General features: G+C 46.1%; 2 protein-coding genes across 2 annotated transcripts; one reads left to right on the top strand and one right to left on the bottom strand.

The window, feature by feature from the left end:
* Window positions 1-9,025: 9,025 nt before the first annotated feature.
* Window positions 9,026-9,381, bottom strand: FOXG_22579 (uncharacterized protein; the record flags this gene model as incomplete). The annotated part of the gene is made up of 3 exons (XM_018402994.1): window positions 9,026-9,130; window positions 9,182-9,223; window positions 9,292-9,381. 3 exons carry the CDS (start codon window positions 9,379-9,381, stop codon window positions 9,026-9,028), a joined length of 237 nt encoding a protein of 78 aa, XP_018257515.1.
* Window positions 9,382-11,760: 2,379 nt separating this feature from the next.
* FOXG_16735 (acetyl-CoA C-acetyltransferase) lies at window positions 11,761-13,169 on the top strand (the record flags this gene model as incomplete). The annotated part of the gene is made up of 4 exons (XM_018396753.1): window positions 11,761-11,825; window positions 11,904-11,953; window positions 12,021-12,093; window positions 12,158-13,169. The coding sequence occupies 4 exons, from the start codon at window positions 11,761-11,763 to the stop codon at window positions 13,167-13,169; spliced, it is 1,200 nt and encodes a 399-aa protein (XP_018257514.1).
* Between the last annotated feature and the right edge of the window lie 4,349 nt (window positions 13,170-17,518).

The following is a 17,518-nucleotide window of genomic DNA, read 5'->3' as shown; positions in this document are numbered from 1 at the left end:
CATTACAGAAGGTCGATTGATAATTGCATCTTGGGCATTACAGCAACCTGCTTTGTACCGAATTGCTACTCTGTAAAACGAGGTGCGAAGCATCAAAGAAGGGAGGCATGGGGGGGTGTCTCTGAAAAACGTGAAAGGTTCCAGCGTGGCCTTCGAACCAACATGGGGCGCAAGCGAGAGGGGAGTGTTGTGAAAATGAAAGTCCCGAGACAGGTGACGACGTTTCTATCGTGGTAGTAAAAAAGTCCCGTGCACACGCGTCTGTATGTGTCTGTGTGTTGGCCAAGGTTCAATTCATAGAAAACGACGTGATTCTAAGTGAGCATCGTTTTTCCCCCTCGATGGTAGAGAGAACATCGATTAGAAACGCGAAACAAAACTTCTGCTCTAGATAATTATTCTGAGCCAATCGAGAAACCTGGGTTTCGGATATCATGCTATTGCATTTCTCCAACAATGCCGCGAGCCAGCCATTCATAATGAATACCATTTATCAAGACAAAAAGGACCCAATGCGGAATACAGCTCATCCCTTGAATTATGACCCGTTCTGACTTACCCGTTGAAGCTTGCGGCGCAGGTCAGAGAGGCTCAAACCTAGATGGCGAGACAATGAACCAATGAAAGTATCATTTTTCTATTACTGCCCGATGACAGAGGCTGTTCACGCCTTTCCTTTGGTGGTTGATGCAACATGATGTGATAGTATGCGGACCAAATGGCGCGCGTTGCCCTTGGAAACTCCACAACCACACGTTGCTTTGGCAAACGTTTTTTTCTGATGCCCTCCCGCAATGGCATGCCTCACCCAAATGCAGGGCTCTGCCTTGACCATGTATGACTTAGACGACGTCATTATTTGTCGTTTTGTGCTCGAAATTGTTCGTCTCTTGGCGTGCTTAGTGTGGCGTCGTGCCCTACCCTCAATCACGAAACTCACACAAAATTCCAGGGACCCCAGCAAAAAAACATTTTTCGCAGCCTTGGCTGTACAAATGCACTGTGCTGTCCTTATTCTAATTATAGGTGGGGGGTGAGAGAATTGTTAAGAGATCCAGAAAACAAACTCGGAGCAAATGGGACGTATATGTCGACCATGGCTATTCTCGTCGCTGCGGTTGGACATAAGAAACCTAAAATTCTGGAGAAGGGGGCCATCAACTACTAAGCGCAACTATCCGCGATGATGTTGGCGGGCGCCCGGGAATCAACCCGGAACTCTATTGGCGCCAGAGAACTCAATTCTTTGGGGGTCCAAGCACCATGGTAGCGCGCTTTTTTTTTTGGTCGCTGTACATGTAAGAAGCCTAGCACCTGTGGACGTGCGCTTGCCTTCTCGTCTCTAGTGCTGGGTGCATAATACTTCCGAATTGCAAAGGGGGTTCATTCACCTCGTGCCTGGCCAGAAGCCAACTAGAATCTTAATCTAACTTCCGTGCTATTTCTGTTATCATTTAGACGTCCAGCCTCTGAACTTCGGTTTAAATCACCATCTGCATGCCGGCTTTCAGTCATTGTGTCCAGCGCCTTATCTTCATGTCCCTCTAAGTATCTCATACCAGCAATAGACCAGACGTGTCTCAACCATATCAGCAGAGGTGCATCTCCAGTGCTGTATGTGGCTCCGTAGCTTTTTCGGCCATGCTCAATACGCTCGTTACATCACAGAAATGCACCCCCAAACTGCGGTGTTGTGGCTATTGTAACAAGGTTGCAGCATTCTTGGACGCCAGATTGCTTTTGATGCGATAACGAACGGTACGGCCCGTGCGGCCTTTGTGGTCAACGTTTAGTTGCCTCAAGGATCGACATTTCTCCATAGCAGACTGGAGGAGAAAACCTCTCGATTAGGGTAGCCTATTGATACTGTGCTGTATCCCTGTTCATCCCTTTCTTGGCCTAGTAGCCGTGCAGATGGTTCCAGCTCACGTCCGGGGTTGATGTTCCCGGCCCACGCAAGATCGGTCTCAAATTTCAGCTCGTTAATCGTCATCATGACATTCCGATATCCCTGATTGCATTCCACGTTGGAGACTGGGCCATAGTCGAACCAATCACGAGAATCATCTGGTTCACTCGTTGTTCCACAGAAAGCATTCAGGGGTAACGTCTGATGATGGTTGCCACATTCAAGGCTTTAAGAATTGGGCTTCTGCCAGCTAGAATGCGTGGGCCTAGTATTTATGTATCTATGTATATTTTTCGTCGAGGGGGGGGCTCCTTGCAACTCACCCTTCCCGTCACACTAACCTTAATATAGCTTAGTTCACCACCTTGGGCTTTTTTTTTCCCTATTAGATCAGTGCCGACGTACTCCATGATCGCGTTCTTCCGCGACCGTGATCCAGCTGGACGCTCTGAACCAGAAGGAATGGAGTCTACAGCGCCCTCTACGAACAACGTTGACGTGTTATATTCCTCAATATTTGCAGTGGCTTCTTTAGCGACGCCAGCTCTCAGCCTGCAAGAAGTGTTGAGACAGTGTGGCTAAGGTGGTCCGATGTGCTGGTGGCTAGGATGTGGATACTAATAGTATTCCATCATATGTCAACTCAATCAATCAATCACCCCAATCAAATCAATCAAATTGCCGAATTCTTCCTTTCAATCAAATCAATTCATGCCTTTCGTAATTTGGAATAATTGATATATGACAAATGCATCGTGCAATCGTCTATCGAGGCGAAAATTCAGATCTTCCCGGACCACTACCCTACACCAGATAATCGCAGATGGAGGTCTACTTTTTAATAGCTGTGGGTCAGCCCCAAAATTAAGTATTTACTATCGTGTTCTAACGCGTAGCCCCACCACGGGTATGCAATCTGGAACGTGTTTCCCAACCATGTCGCGCCACCAAAACAGCCCCTTCTACATATGCTTTTTTTTGAATTTCATCAGCAAAATTTCGAATTCGCCACTCTCCCCATCGCCAGCTGGCTTTCCGCCAGCAACATTGACCCCTTGCCCCACACCTCCCCCTTCCGTCTTCTCACGATTGTCTTAGCCGAAGACGGTTGCCAAGCGGTTGGAAAAGGCAGTCGTTGCAGCTTTACCTCCTAATCCGACTATTGGAGATCTGTCCAAGATTACCTGGAAGAACCGTCGCTTCGTCCAAGAGGATTCGCTGGCTCGAAAAGGTGCAAAGGGAAGGAAGAGATGGATTAGGTCGCACAGGACCTTCCTTGTCGAACTGAACTATCATGGTCAAAAACCCGACGCAGCTCAATGGCGTTATGATTGCGCCAAACTTGGCAGGTGAGCGAGGCCGCTTGTCCACTTCAAAGGCGAAGCCACGTCTTCCGGAGCAGATCATCTCCGAAAGCATGTACCTGTCCTGTTCAATATTGTTCACAAGATACCCAGCAGCTGACCGACCTGCATAGAGCTCACCGGATCACCCCAGCCAGCCAGTCTAGTGAGCATACTGGCATGTCTGGCATATGAGAATTTGATACTTAGGGGGAAGGATGAAGGGATATATAGGATTAGAAGAACCAGGCTCTGTTATATAATTAAGCGTCATGATATAAAATCGGTTCTAGAGGGATATAAATTTTGGCTATAGTTTTTATTTGCGGTGATAATAATAAACCTGAGGTAAAACTTTACGCGCTGCGATATAGTATCGCCGCACCCTTGACGTGTAACAAAGGCCCAGTCAGAAATTCAAGTCTACCCCCTGTAAAAGTCAAGGCTACCCCCTGTAATACAGCGTAAAATAAATCAATTCTACTACAATTGAGTTTGGTATATAGAACTAGGGGTCTAGATCTGAGAGGTTGAATAAGGATAGGAGGGGCTCAAACTCATGCCGTGCTTCTTGCCTGGTTACTCCGAGACACGTTTAGGAATTAAAGCGAAACCGCACTTGGTACATATAATGGCTGCTTCCGGTAAGTTACAATAATGGGTCGGCCCCTCGAGCTTCTGCAGCTTTGCTGGGGGTAAAGTGGGATGGCTACGTTGTTCGTGAACAGAGGAGCGGGTCATTATGACTAAGCATATATAAATATAATAGACAGGATGGAATGGCGGAGATGGAGTAGACATTATACGAAGATGATAAACACGTGAGTTTCAGTAGACGATGGCAATGAATGTTGTTGTTAAGATCTGGAGTAGTCAAGTTGTTGAACTCGACAAGGGTCAGCCGACGGAAACGCGACGCGTTTCGTGTTTTTGGTTTTCTGATTTCATTAGGGCGGTACAAGAAACGCAATGCGTTTCTATGGGGGGAAATATGGGGCGAAAATGCTAGACGGTGATTGGTCAAAAACAGGAAACGCAATGCGTTTCTGCTGATAATTCTTGATTAGGAGCCTGCCCTATATGTATGTAAGTATGAATAGTATCTCTTAAGACAGTCATAAGTTGCGGAGCTATATATAAACCTTCTGCTGCTTCCACTGATTCTATGCCGCATCCTATATTAACGCTTCTATCAGCTGCATCACCTTTGCCGGCCTGGGCTCTAACTAGCTATTCTTCAGGTTGCTTGCAAATGACTGACCTGCCCTGAGCCGCACTATATTATCGATAATCCGCCTTATGTCAATTGTTCCGCTGATTTTATGTCATGATCCCCCGAATAGCCAGTCTAGCATCTTATGCGCCCCTATAACTTGACTGTAGAGTATGCAGGTGAATTTTTCGATATTGAGTTCCTTACCTATATGGAATAGTGCCTCTCTATCATCTGCCTATCGTATTGACGGCTGCCCTCCTATCTTTTGGCGGTGCCCTTTCCTATATGCCATCTATCTGATGACTGTGCTTATGACGGTATGGCTACCGATATATATCTATGCGGCATGCTGCTCCTTAAATGTAAGCACTGCCTTCACTCTGACCTTATCCTGATCCTGCGGCTGATCCTCGAATACAGCCTCCAGAAAGAACAGCCAGGCCTACTATAGTATACCAGCTAGCATGCCTATATATAAATGCGGCTCTATATAGCTTAGCGGACATTATCTCATACTAAGTGCTGCATAAAAGCATAGTAGTGGGTTCATATATGCATTTCTATCAACTTTTATTTAAATTAAAGAAATAATAAACCGGAATATAGCTCAATTAAGTGCATTATGCATTAGACTGCTTATGCCACTATTGTCGATCACTTCCTCGCACTTGCCTACATCTTTATCCTCCTCTTCTTCCTCACTATCAGCATTCATCTCTGCCACTATAGAACCTACTGTCTCGGCTGCTGGGAAATGCATCCCCTTCAAGCTCTTTATTAATATTATGCAGTAAGCTCTATTGCTTATCTATAAACTAAATAGCCTAGCATTAAAGTGCCTCTTTATATCTAATACAATATAATCTTCAGTAAAAGCTTAAATAGCGGTAACCTACTGAATAATACTTAATTATTAATGACTTCTTACCTTTATGGCCAAATAGTATGCCGCTTAGACTTATTGCTATAATGCTAGAGAGCCACTGCAGTGTTTCTATCGGCATGCTATTAAGTCGCCAGCAGCAGCAGTCTACCTTACGGTTAAAGCTCTGCCTAAGTTAACTAAGTAATAGTTATTTACAGATTGCTTGCTTATCTTTCTTAGCCCTATTGCCTATTACTTCCCTTGCTTATACCTATATAACTGCATTGTAAATACTGAGTAAGTCCTAGGAGCCAAAGTGCTATATCTAACCTAACCTCTTAACCTACGGCAAATTGCGGTCTATTCACTCTTCTAAATCTCCCTTCTGGAGTCACATAGCGTCCTCTTCTTTCAGCCAGGCCTAACTCTTAGCAATTATCTCTTCTATAGCGCTGCATCTTATAATATCAGCACTATCTAGCATAATGCTGATGTCGCTATCGTCTCAGACGATCCAGTATCAAGTATACCTCCTACCTATCTAAGTCTACAGCATAACCTCTTCCTATTGTATCTCTGCTTCCCTATGCTCTACTCTTTTCCAGTGATAGACAATATTATCTTAAACTACCATAAGATACCTATATGCAGATATAATACAGCTATACCCTTTTAATACTAGAAGCTATTTAACTGCTATATTGCCATCTTCTGGAAGCTTTAAGTTAAATAGATCTTCCAAGTCTCTGCCAGTATAATAATTAATAATATCTTATAGTATAACGTGAATCACTAGTATGTGAGCCACTTTTCTTAGCCTTCAAACTAAATATTACAACAAAAACACCACAAACTAGCTAATCAATTTAAAATTACTTACTATCCCCTACTCCAGATACCTTAATATCCTCCTGACATGTTCTTGCATTATGTCCCGTCTTGCCGCATATACCACAGCGCCGAACCCCCGGTCGCGCCGACCTTCCTTGACCACCACTCCTCGACGATTCGGCCACTACCTGCATATCAACATCCATCTGATCAATTAAATCTCTTGCTTCTCCTACAGTCATCATTCCTCCTTTCTGTAGTCGGATTCTTTTTGCCCTTCGGCGCCGGCTTAGAATCTCATTTGCCTCTCGAACTTCTCTAAGCTCAGCCGTCAATAAGGCATTCTCATGCATTATTGCCTTTGTTCCCTTTGCAAGTGACTTCAGAGCTCCTAGTATTGACTCTGGGGAGCTACTTTGATGCCTTCTGATTCGCCTATACAGGTATTCAGACTGAGATTCGGCCTCGAGAACTGTCTTTGGTGTCTTTGAAGTCCAAGGCTGAGCCTGGCTGGCCTCCTCCACGGGAGGTGTTGGAGTCCGTAGCTGAACATCAAGCTTTGAGATCACACTTTCAGGGTCAAAAGGAACAAGGCCAGCTCCTCTAAAAGCCCCTCTGATATTCTTTTCGGTCATAGTGGCTTGAAAGGCGGCGGCAAAGGCAGGAAAGAACTCGGTCTTCGAAATGTGATGTACAGACCTTCTGATCAGATCCTCAATTTGTCGACCATATGCCTTTTTAAGTGGCCCAAAGCACCCAATATCGAGAGGCTGGAGTAGATGAGACGAATGAGCCGGCATACAGAGCGTAATAATCTTATTTGCCTCGCAATATCTCTCAAATTCGACAGAGTGGTGGCTTTCGTGGCCATCAAGGATCAGAAGACGATAGGAACCAACTGATCGATCAGCTGTGCGTCGGTCAAAGTGCTTTAGCCACTCAAGACCCAGTTCGTTATTTGTCCAGCCATTTTGGCTCATTGCAATAACCTAATCGCACGGGAGGGTAGGTTCTTCATGCCAGTTAGCAAGGTGATTTTGGCCCGCGCCAATGATAAACGGCTCAATCGCCTGGCCTTCCGCATTAATCGCCTGAATGACTGTAATCCATTCACGGTTTCCAGGCTGCACTGATCTCGGTCTTCCAAGCCTTTCTGAACCTGTGACGACCATTCCGCTTGAAATCATGCCCATCATAAAGCCAGTCTCATCAAAATTCCAAATATCATGTGATTGGATACCGTATTTCGCGATTGTGTTCTCTACAAGCCTAAACCAATTTCGAATAATAGTCGGATCTTCACATTTGGCTCTCTGGTAATCATATCTCCGAAAGAAACGCATCTTGAGCTCTGGTTGTCGCTTGATAAAATTGTTAGCCCAGTGCATGCCGACAGGTGACGCGTTGCGGTCAGCGAGGAGACAATTAGCCATTGCTTCAACAAAAGACAGTTTTGGGGGAAACCCTTGGGAATCTAGCTTTAGAATAAAGCGAACTAAAGTCTTTTCTTCTAGATTAGATAGCTTTCGTGATCCTGGTGTCCAGTCGCGTCGGGATTGAGCGCCATTCTGGCGGCGACGTAATGTACTGCGATTGACGTTATATATATTTGCAGCGCGCCGGATGCTTAATTTTGGGTTATTTTGAAGGGCCTGAAGTGCAAGAAGGATTCTACCTTCTTTATTGGGTTGTGACATACTGGGTGGTTGAGAATTATTTGATTAGGTAGTGATGATGTAGGATGAGGGATTTTTGGCTCACATGCTTGTCTGGCTCACATACTAGTGATTCACGTTAGTAAATGCTATCATGATCTTATTCTATATTGCAGAACCCTTTTTGCCAAAATGCCGTAAACCTTAAAAAATGATGCTAACCCTAACTAACCTCAAGTGGAAATCTTAACCAATCAGCGACTCGGCCCAGTAGTAAGCGATATTGTAGTAATGCATGGCCTGAAAAATCGCATTTTGTATGGACGATTCTGTCAGAATCGTCTGTGAATAATTCCTAGGGCAGAGGCAAATGCGGCTGTGGTTTCAGAAGCTCGCTGAGTTAGAATATGGAGGTGTTGGGGTTCGGAGGGGGATCCGCCTCGTCCCAATAAAGGGACTGGTCGAAGGTTATCTCTTCGTACCGTCGATGTAGTATTCTGGCTTGCCGATGATGCATGTTCAATTGTCTATGACGGTGAGGCTTTACGTCGTTCGATGCCAAGTTCGCCCATGTCCCTGGGACAAGATTCACAAACAGGAGTGAATAGTCCGGTGATTTAAGGCTGATAGGAGTAAGGCAAAGGCCAAGAAAATATGGTAAGGGAATGGGGCTGGTTATTTCAGTGACTGAAATATAAAACTCCCAAAGCTTGCTGCCGTCTCCGCCATGAGAGACCCCGCTCTAGTTGGATCTGCAATCTGTCATCATTCTGATGCATACCATCTTGTGCTCTCTTCGCTTAAGATAGAGAACTGACCCACCTGCCCAAAGGGCACTCGGCTCCTCCTGGAATTCCCAGATAGCACCTTCATTTATACCGTAAAACTGAGCCATTGTCAGGCACTCAATCACAAGCTTGAAGCTACGGCCACCCTCAACTTGTAGAATGTGGGGATTTTCTGTATTTCGAGACCTATATTTCTCGCTGGTGTTGGCGTTTCGAGCTGGAAGAAAAAAAAAAGACACGAAGCGCTGTGAGTTACAAATCTAACATCACACCTCACAGCATCCTTGCTGACCGAAAAAGGATCATGCTTATGTGCACGTTGACTGCTACGACAACTTGCTATTGTCTGATTCTGTAGGGTTCCTTTGTTCACGAATGCTCCAATAAGGCGGATGGAGCAAGGTTGCCCACCATGCACCTACCAAGAGGTTGTAAACAAATACAAAGTGTCCGAGATGCTAAAGTTTGAAATGATTAGCCTCCACCCATCGAGATCGGCAGTTTCCACCACTCTTACGTTGGTCTAATATCGCGTTAGTCGTAGGTCACACGTGCAGCAGTGTAGTAAACCTACACCAAACTGAATCTCCAACCCATCCTTTGTCAGCGTCTGAGGCTATAGAGTATTAGTGACAATGCCTATCAGAGCTATGAAAGGAATGTCCTTTTCAATCTTGGCCCTACCATCACAGAGAGAGCGGCATTAGCAACCACGACGTCAAGCCTCTTCTCGAGCTTCTCAAACTGCTTCGCCGCGTGAATGCAGCTCTTCATGTCTGACAAGTCCAGTTCCAGGAACCTCAAAGACTCGTAATGATCGGGAACTGATAAGTCTTCTAACAACTGTTGAAATTTCTTCTTTGACCGGGACGCCACGTATACTCGAGCATTACGTCGCAGAAGTTGGGTTACCGTTTCCTTGCCGATTCCAGTTCCGCCTCTGTAGCCGCACAGTCATTAGCCAGGTCCAATGCAATTGATTCGTACTTGCCCTGTCACAATAATGACTTTTCCTGATAGATCAGGAATGTCTTCTGGTGAAAATTGCTTCCTGAATGGCTCCATGCTGCAAGCTCTTCACTGTTCTGGGTCAATCAGGCATCACAACCTAATTTTGAATTAGCCGAGGCTTCCTCATATACTGAAGGTTAGGTATGCCAAAGTTCAAAGCTACCTGCTGGGTGGAGATGTCCTGGAAACCTTAATTCGTTTAGCTGAAGAAGCTTGTGGCACCAGGCCGGACATAGGGGTTAGCAGCTTCCCGACCCTGGGTATAGATAGCTTAGGTCCGGTATCTCCTCAATTAGCTACTTCAACTATATAATAAGTTAAATATGGTTAACATAGTTTGGTTATATTTAATATTATAAAAGATTAGTAAACTAAGTTGACTGAAGCGGGTCTAGTAGTATAAGTCAAATAGGGTCGGTTCGACTTAGATTGTCTTAGGTTATTAGTTAAAATCCGTGGGGGTGACTGGAGTCACGTATGTGGTGAGACTGGGTCGTAATACTAGGAGCCTGTCTGCCAGAGAAGAAACATCGAGCCATTATGATCTTGACGAGGAACGGATTAGCGGCACAGGCCATAACCCTCGCCAACAATCGGGTCAAGGGCATATCCGAGAGATATACGATGCTGTGGAGAAGTTTCGAGGAGAGGGGAACGGAGTTAACCTCATCTGGCTACCCTCTAACAGTGAGCTCGAAATCCAGAAGATAGCCAAGACGTCGGCCCGTCATGCAAAGGAGCCGTACGTCACGCCGCGTAAGGGGGCAGTCAAAGCGAAGACTACAATTCTCAGTCAAACAAAAGCAGATCTGTGAAGCGAGAGGAGACTGCCAGAGGGAGTCGGCAAGCATTCTAGAAAGGTTGACTCAGCTCTGCCCGGTACACATACTCGCCTGCTATACGACCAGTTGTGGTGGAAGGAAGCCAGCGTGCTGGCGCAGCTCAGAACTCGAATGGCGCGATTGAATGGTTACCTATATCAGGTCATGGCAGCACCGACGGATGAGTGCCCGTGTGGGCGAGCAAAAGAAACGGTAGAGCATTTCCTCTTCCGTTGCGTGAAGTGGACGATATACCGTAGAGAGACGCTACAATTACGGAAGAAAAACGCGGCAACCTCTCCTTTCACCTAGATGGCAAGGCAGCATCAGATGGACAGAAATGGACACCAGACATGGACGCGGCGGGGGCCATGATCAGGTTCGCGATCGCTACAGGTCGCCTGGCACAGCGATAACAGAAACATTACTAACTTATTGATTCTAAACTCATCTAACAATAGCTACCCCTCGAACAACCAAAAGCAGGCAATGCTTCAGCCGCCGAAGATAGGAAACTGAACACTTGGAGAAACTGGGCTTCAGGGTGGCTTGCTACATACTGATACCTACGAGGATAATGGAAAAGAACGATGACTAGATTGGAAAGAATGAGGCGAGATTCGTAAGGGTTTGGTGAGAGTAAGGTAATAATTAGAGAGATTTTACGTACTTTTAGCTTCAAAGCCCTTTGGGTGTTGGCCTACCGGGCGTAGTAGACTTGCGCGTGTGTGTGTATTAGGAGCTTGAGCGTGGTGAAGTGGGCCACTTGCTTGTCTGGCCGCTCGCTTATGATATACGTCAACTTCCTAGTAAGTGATTATTAATGTTGCTCTGTACGGAGTACTAAAAGACAAATTTCTATTTTAATACACACAAATATTATATAATACCAAGAATTGCCTCTTGGTCATCTTGCCGATATAAACTAATCATGGCTTAGTGTGTATGAAAATAAAACGGACCCCTGTTTTAATGTACAAGAGTCTGGGCTAATACCGATTACTGATCAAGGGCCATCACTAAACCCCCAGTCGCGATTCAAGACCAAAAATAACTAACTACTCCACATGCATTTCTTATCGGCCATCTTATATAATTATACCGGCGGGGAAGTAAGGGTTTAAGCGCGAAGACGAAGGGCACGATGATAAGCAGAACCTTGTCTCTGCCTTGGCTTCAAAATAAAACCTGCTCAACATCTTCAGTTGAATTGCTGCATTTCATCATCTTGCTTGATCCTTCTTCTTCAGTATCTGCATCTCTTTCACTAGTCGCGAGAGAATGAGTTAGGTTTATCCATCTTATAAATAGCCTCGTCAACATGGCCGGTCTTCCTCCTGTTTACATTGTGTCGGTGGCCCGTACGCCAATCGGCTCGTTTCTTGGGTATATTAAACTTGCTTGACCAGGAGGCCACTCCAGTTCTGTCTTCCTCTGCTAAGCTCATGCTGCTAATATTCACAGCTCGCTGTCGAGCTTAACAGCCATTCAACTAGGTTCTACTGCTATCAGGGGTATAGATGGGCCTACCTTGAGATACTGATCTAAGGGAATCTTTTGGCTGACCATTACTGCTCATAGCTGCTGTTGAGCGAGCCGGTATTGAATCTAAGGAGGTTAACGAGATCTATTTTGGCAATGTCCTCAGTGCTGGGTTAGTGCATCCTTGACTGCTTCTCTTTTCTGCTCTCATGAATCCACATGCTAACCTCTAATAGTCTTGGTCAGGGCCCTGCCCGGCAATGCGCTATAGGAGCTGGCCTCCCCCAGACCACTATCGCTACTACCGTGAATAAGGTCTGCGCCTCGTCTTTGAAGGCCATTATTCTTGGTGCTCAGAATATCATGCTAGGCACCTCCGATATTGTTGTTGCTGGCGGTACCGAGTCTATGTCTAATACCCCCCACTACCTAGTCGGTCTCAGAACCGGTGTAAAATACGGCGACCAGACCTTGAATGATGGCGTTCTCAAGGACGGCGTGACAGATCCGTATGATAAGGAGCACATGGGTATTGCTGGCGAGCTTTGCGCTCGAGAGTATGGTCTCTCCCGTAAGGCTCAAGATGAGTATGCAATCAAATCGTACAAGAAGGCCCAGGCTGCCACCGAAGCTGGTCTCTTCACCGAGATTGTTCCTATAGAGATCAGCAGTGGCCGAGGGAAGCCTTCCTACAAGATTGAACGGGACGATGAGATCAAGAACCTTGATATCGACAAGCTTAAGGCAAAGGGCCCCGTTTTTAGACCAGATGGGACCATCACTGCACCTAACTCTGCTCCAATCAACGATGGTGCCGCCGCTGTCGTTCTTGTCTCCGAGGCCAAGCTCAAGGAGCTAAACCTCAAGCCACTCGCCCGGATTCTCGGCTGGGGTGATGCTGAGCGAGAGCCTGAGCGTTTCACTGTTGCCCCCTCACTGGCCATTCCCAAGGCCATTAAGCACGCTGGTCTGACCGCTGAGCAGATCGACTTGTATGAGATAAACGAGGCTTTCTCCGCGGTAGCCCTCGCAAATATCAAAATTCTTGGTCTTAACCCCGAAAAGGTTAACGTGTATGGTGGCTCTGTTGCCATTGGCCACCCGCTTGGCTGTTCTGGTGCCCGCATCGTCACTACCCTTACCTCGGCACTTAAAGAGAAGAAGGCTAGGATTGGCTGTGCTGGTATTTGCAACGGCGGGGGTGGTGCCTCTGCTCTGATCATTGAGAACATGCAGTACATAGACTAGAGCTGGGTAGATAATCTCAGAATAAGTGGTTCAAGGGGTACAACCGTAGGTGTGGCCAGAAGAGTTAATTGAAATTTGGGCTACTGAGGAAGGCTCCTACAAGGGGACCTAGCCAGGGTCTTTGTACCGCAACCTACCCCTCCTCAAGTATTTAGCCGGAACGAGCCCCGTTCCTAAATCGGCCAAGTTTACACGAACGCGTAACAGGGCCCGCTTCCAGTGCAATAGTCCATGCCATCCTGGTGGAAATCAATGGCGAGTTGCAAGTGTAATTTGCCACTCCCGTCATAGTCTTCGTAAATATGCATACATGCGTATTGTAGTGTTGTTATATGAGTACAACTGTTGTATAGTTGTACAACACTACTTTTGTTGAAGTTGTACAACACTACCGGACTTCCCAAACAACTGTTGTACAACAATAAGACGCTCCATATTATTGGTCAAGTTGGTAGTGTTAGCTAATCAGATATTGCTTTTATCGTATACACCAGAAACGTGACGTGCCACGATGGCCTTGTTACGCCGTGAAGCTATCCGCCACCGGCTGAGTAGTAAACGACCTCACTGATGGATTAATCGCCCAGGGGAGGATCCTTTTTAGTCCATCACAAGATTCAAATGACGATGTAATGCAAACACTCTTCGATGCGCCCAGAAATCTTGAAGACATGTCGGCGAGCATTAAGTCTACTCTCGATACTTTACTGATTCTTCGGGAGCAACTGGACAATCCTAACCAACTGTTCAAGCGCGAAATTCATGTCAACCTACCATATGAGGACAAAGGTCTGGTGCATTATACGAGCAAATTCAGAAACAGGCTTCATTACAACGGCCCTCTACAGACTTATAGTCGACGTCGTGATAGGGTAGCTGCGAGAGGCTTTCAACGTTATTGTCACGGCATTTTGCAAGAAATCACAGCTCTTGCTAAGTAATCAGCTCTGTCCGCTCGTCGTGTTTCCAGGTCGCAGGCTGTGTTAGGTTAGCAAGCTGAACATTGTTAGAGAATGACCGTAAGTCAACATTTGATATGTAGCGTTTATTTAATAAATGAATGAATAAATGGATCTGTTCCGCCCGATAGATTACACCTCATAGAACTTACAACATCTTATCTCGTTGTTGAGACATTTGATAGGCGGTTCTATCTTTTTGGGGGCTGATACTCTAAGCAAAACCCACTCAGCCTCGCCGGCTTTCCCATGCTAAGAAGTATAAATATCACAGCACTGTATGCCAAGTTTAGCCAGCTACGTTATTTCTATCCTATCCAGAGTTCCTAGTAGGCCCACCTTCAGAATCTAGGAACTTCCCGCAAATAAATAAAAACTGTCAGCATTTATTTTATTACAATAATCTGACCTATACTAGCTTGGCCCTCTTCATATTACCCAATTAAATACTTTTTGACATATATGATATTTTTTTCTATGAAACAAACCTCCGATCAAGATTGTAGATAAGGTAGATAATGTATGATAAATAAAGTACGCGTTCACACGCGTGTGTAACGCGCTCGCAGACGGTCGATCGAAATGGGACGAGTAAGTCATCATAGTATGGATAACGTGGGAACAAGCCGGACATAGCCAAGCACTTGAGAATTGGACGGGGGTATACGACAATTAGGGGGACACATCAATTAAGAATAGAAGAGTAGGGTCAGATACCTTCTATGAAGTCACATTTAGCAAAGAACAAAGAGAGAGCTTGATCGCTGCTCCCTTCCTCCTAATCGACACAACGGAAATTACTACACGCTCTGAAGTCTAGGAATGCGGTCGCCTACATGGTTGGCACGGGCCTTCGTGGAAGAAACGCGGCGCATTTCGCGGTCTCGGTTTACAGGCCTAGATGGAAATGCGGCGCATTTCCAGAGGGGAAATTCGGGGTAAGAAAATGGAGATTCTGATTGGTGCAGAAGTGGAAATGCGGCGCATTTCTGTTCTACATGCTTGATTAGGGTCAGGAGATGGAATCTGCTTAGCACAGCCTTTAACACAACACAGCCGCAAGGGGTAAAGTACTATCCTTAAATTAATCAACGACCCAACCGCTGGAGCGGGGGTCATTCTGATGGCAAAATCTGCCAGCTCGAGCTGTTGTGGGTGCGATTGATTTGGCTGCGTCAATTAGGCAATTCTTACGTTCAATTGGCAGGTGGCCACTTACGCTAAATGTGGATGCTAGTTCAAGGACTGCCAAATTATTTTGCCTTATGGAGCCGGCTGCTGTGTAATGTTGTGTCTGCACCGTGGTAGGAAGCTTGTTTTGAATAACCAAGCCAAGATGCTGAACCAATCTCAAACGTCCAGCTATTTGCTGTGGTAGGCGCTGCTTTCAGAAAGTCCGCCATTGGCATATCATCCCGTTGCAAAGCCGTATGCGTGACAACTTGTTGACCAAATCGTGCATGAAGAAAATCCTCCGCATCCTGGCTCATGTTTGATTAGCAACAGGTAGGAGGTTTGAGTGGGCCACATGCTAAATCCATGCAAACTTCACAGCCGACGCCGTTGAACGCCTATTACGCGAAGGCCAATATCTTCATCTAGGTCTATAACGTCGCGATTCGGTTGCTCTCGGGTTGATGGAGGCATTTCTACGATTCTTAGCGGAATAGTATGAGAGGTTGGGCTTTATTCTACTATGTCTGTGTGTGTTCACGCTGAAATAACCATGGTGCGTGTATATAAAATGAAGCACGGACCGCGACGGTCTTGCCGCAAAATGACCTTCCCGCAGGTGAATTAACCTTTATCGGTAGGAAAGCCCCAAGCGCCATTAGGATGCGGCTAAGGGGCCCCGGAGTTACATTTTTAAAGAGTTCGCGTTAGTCACAAACCTCATGCCCACGACATCGCGCAGCTCTTCTGGACTCCGATAAAGCCATCATGGAAGTTCTCAAAATAAAGGCGCTTCTCGGGCAGGAACTGTCAGGATTAGAGGTCGTTATAAGTGATGCGTAATTTGATATGTGAGTAGCTTAAGCATAATTGCAACTACGTCTCTAGATAGCACGCTATTTTATATCGTAAGCTGGTAAATAATAGCTGCTCGTAACAATGTAGCAGTATGATGTACGCTCGCTGATGTCAGAAAACAGATATAGTTAGCACTAATGATTACGCCACGTTTCAGGATATCATCGAGGCGCTCGCTCTTCCTTAATGCTTACATGAATGACTTACTGTGACCAGCCGTCGCGCCACCTACGCGGTGCTGCTCATAAATACAACCCAATCCAACAAATTATCAAGTAAGTCAAAACAAATGTACGAATGAATCGTTTCGTATCGAGAATATCAAATCCTGTATTTGAAAAATAATTTGATACATTTGTGATGAAGCAATACTGCGTGGAGTCGAAGGTATCACTAAAAAGTCTAAGTTACTTGGGCCTGAGAGGAGCACAACTCCTTACATAGGATCCACATCCTAGCCACGGGAGATCGGACCATCTTAGTCATGCGGTATCAACAATTTCACACGCACCATAGGTGAGCGGCTCTCCGGCAGGTGGTCGTGCCTACCCGGAATCTGTCGTGATTTTCACGAGGTTGATTAGGTTATTATAACCTCTACTTATAATCTCATTTTCTTGGCATGCAAGTTTTGACAAGTAGCCTTATCGACAGCTTGTTCTTTAATAAGTGCGTAACAAACGTCCCAACTTCGGTTTGCGCAACCCGAAAGCGGCGGCGATGGCATCCTCCACGACAAATCCGCCCGCTGCCTCGGTCCCGGATGGATGGCTCATACGCCGTCATCGTCACTCAATGCTACCACCAGTGCCGCAGCTACGGAAGTAGCTCACCCTGCTTGCCCCTTATCTCCTCAAGCATAGTACCCGATCTCCATTGTCAAGTCAGCCAATAGGCTCGCACACGAACGCGTCGAGGAGTATAATGCTAAGTTGATAGTATTCCATGCCCCCTGAGTCAAGCTCGAAGAAGCTGCTAGAGAATTTATTACTGGGCTGGAATGACAGTTCATCCAATAGTTTCCTAATGTCTTCCTAAACTCCCGGAGCCACGAGCTCTCCAGTGCCAGATCTACCTCCAAACCTACCCACAACAGCGTCGCTGCCTCGCCTCCTGCTGCTTATGGCCACTTAAGCCATCAGCGTCAACATTAAGAACGATGACGACAACAACGTATTGACCCCCCTCATCTCTAGGGGCAACCGGTTACTAGCGCCCCCACTCTGCGAGGACCTTCGGTCTTCATCCGCCTGGAAGCCAGAGCTCAGGCCAGAACCTAATGGCTACGCAATCCGGACCCTCATCTGTGGAAGCTCAGCGCTGTCTCGGACTGGATCCGGTAGGTATTTCAACTCAACT

The sequence above is a fragment of the Fusarium oxysporum genome, chromosome 15 (assembly GCF_000149955.1).
Source record: "Fusarium oxysporum f. sp. lycopersici 4287 chromosome 15, whole genome shotgun sequence".
In the NCBI taxonomy this organism is placed as follows: domain Eukaryota; kingdom Fungi; phylum Ascomycota; class Sordariomycetes; order Hypocreales; family Nectriaceae; genus Fusarium; species Fusarium oxysporum.
This window is presented reverse-complemented; position numbering and strand designations above follow the sequence as displayed.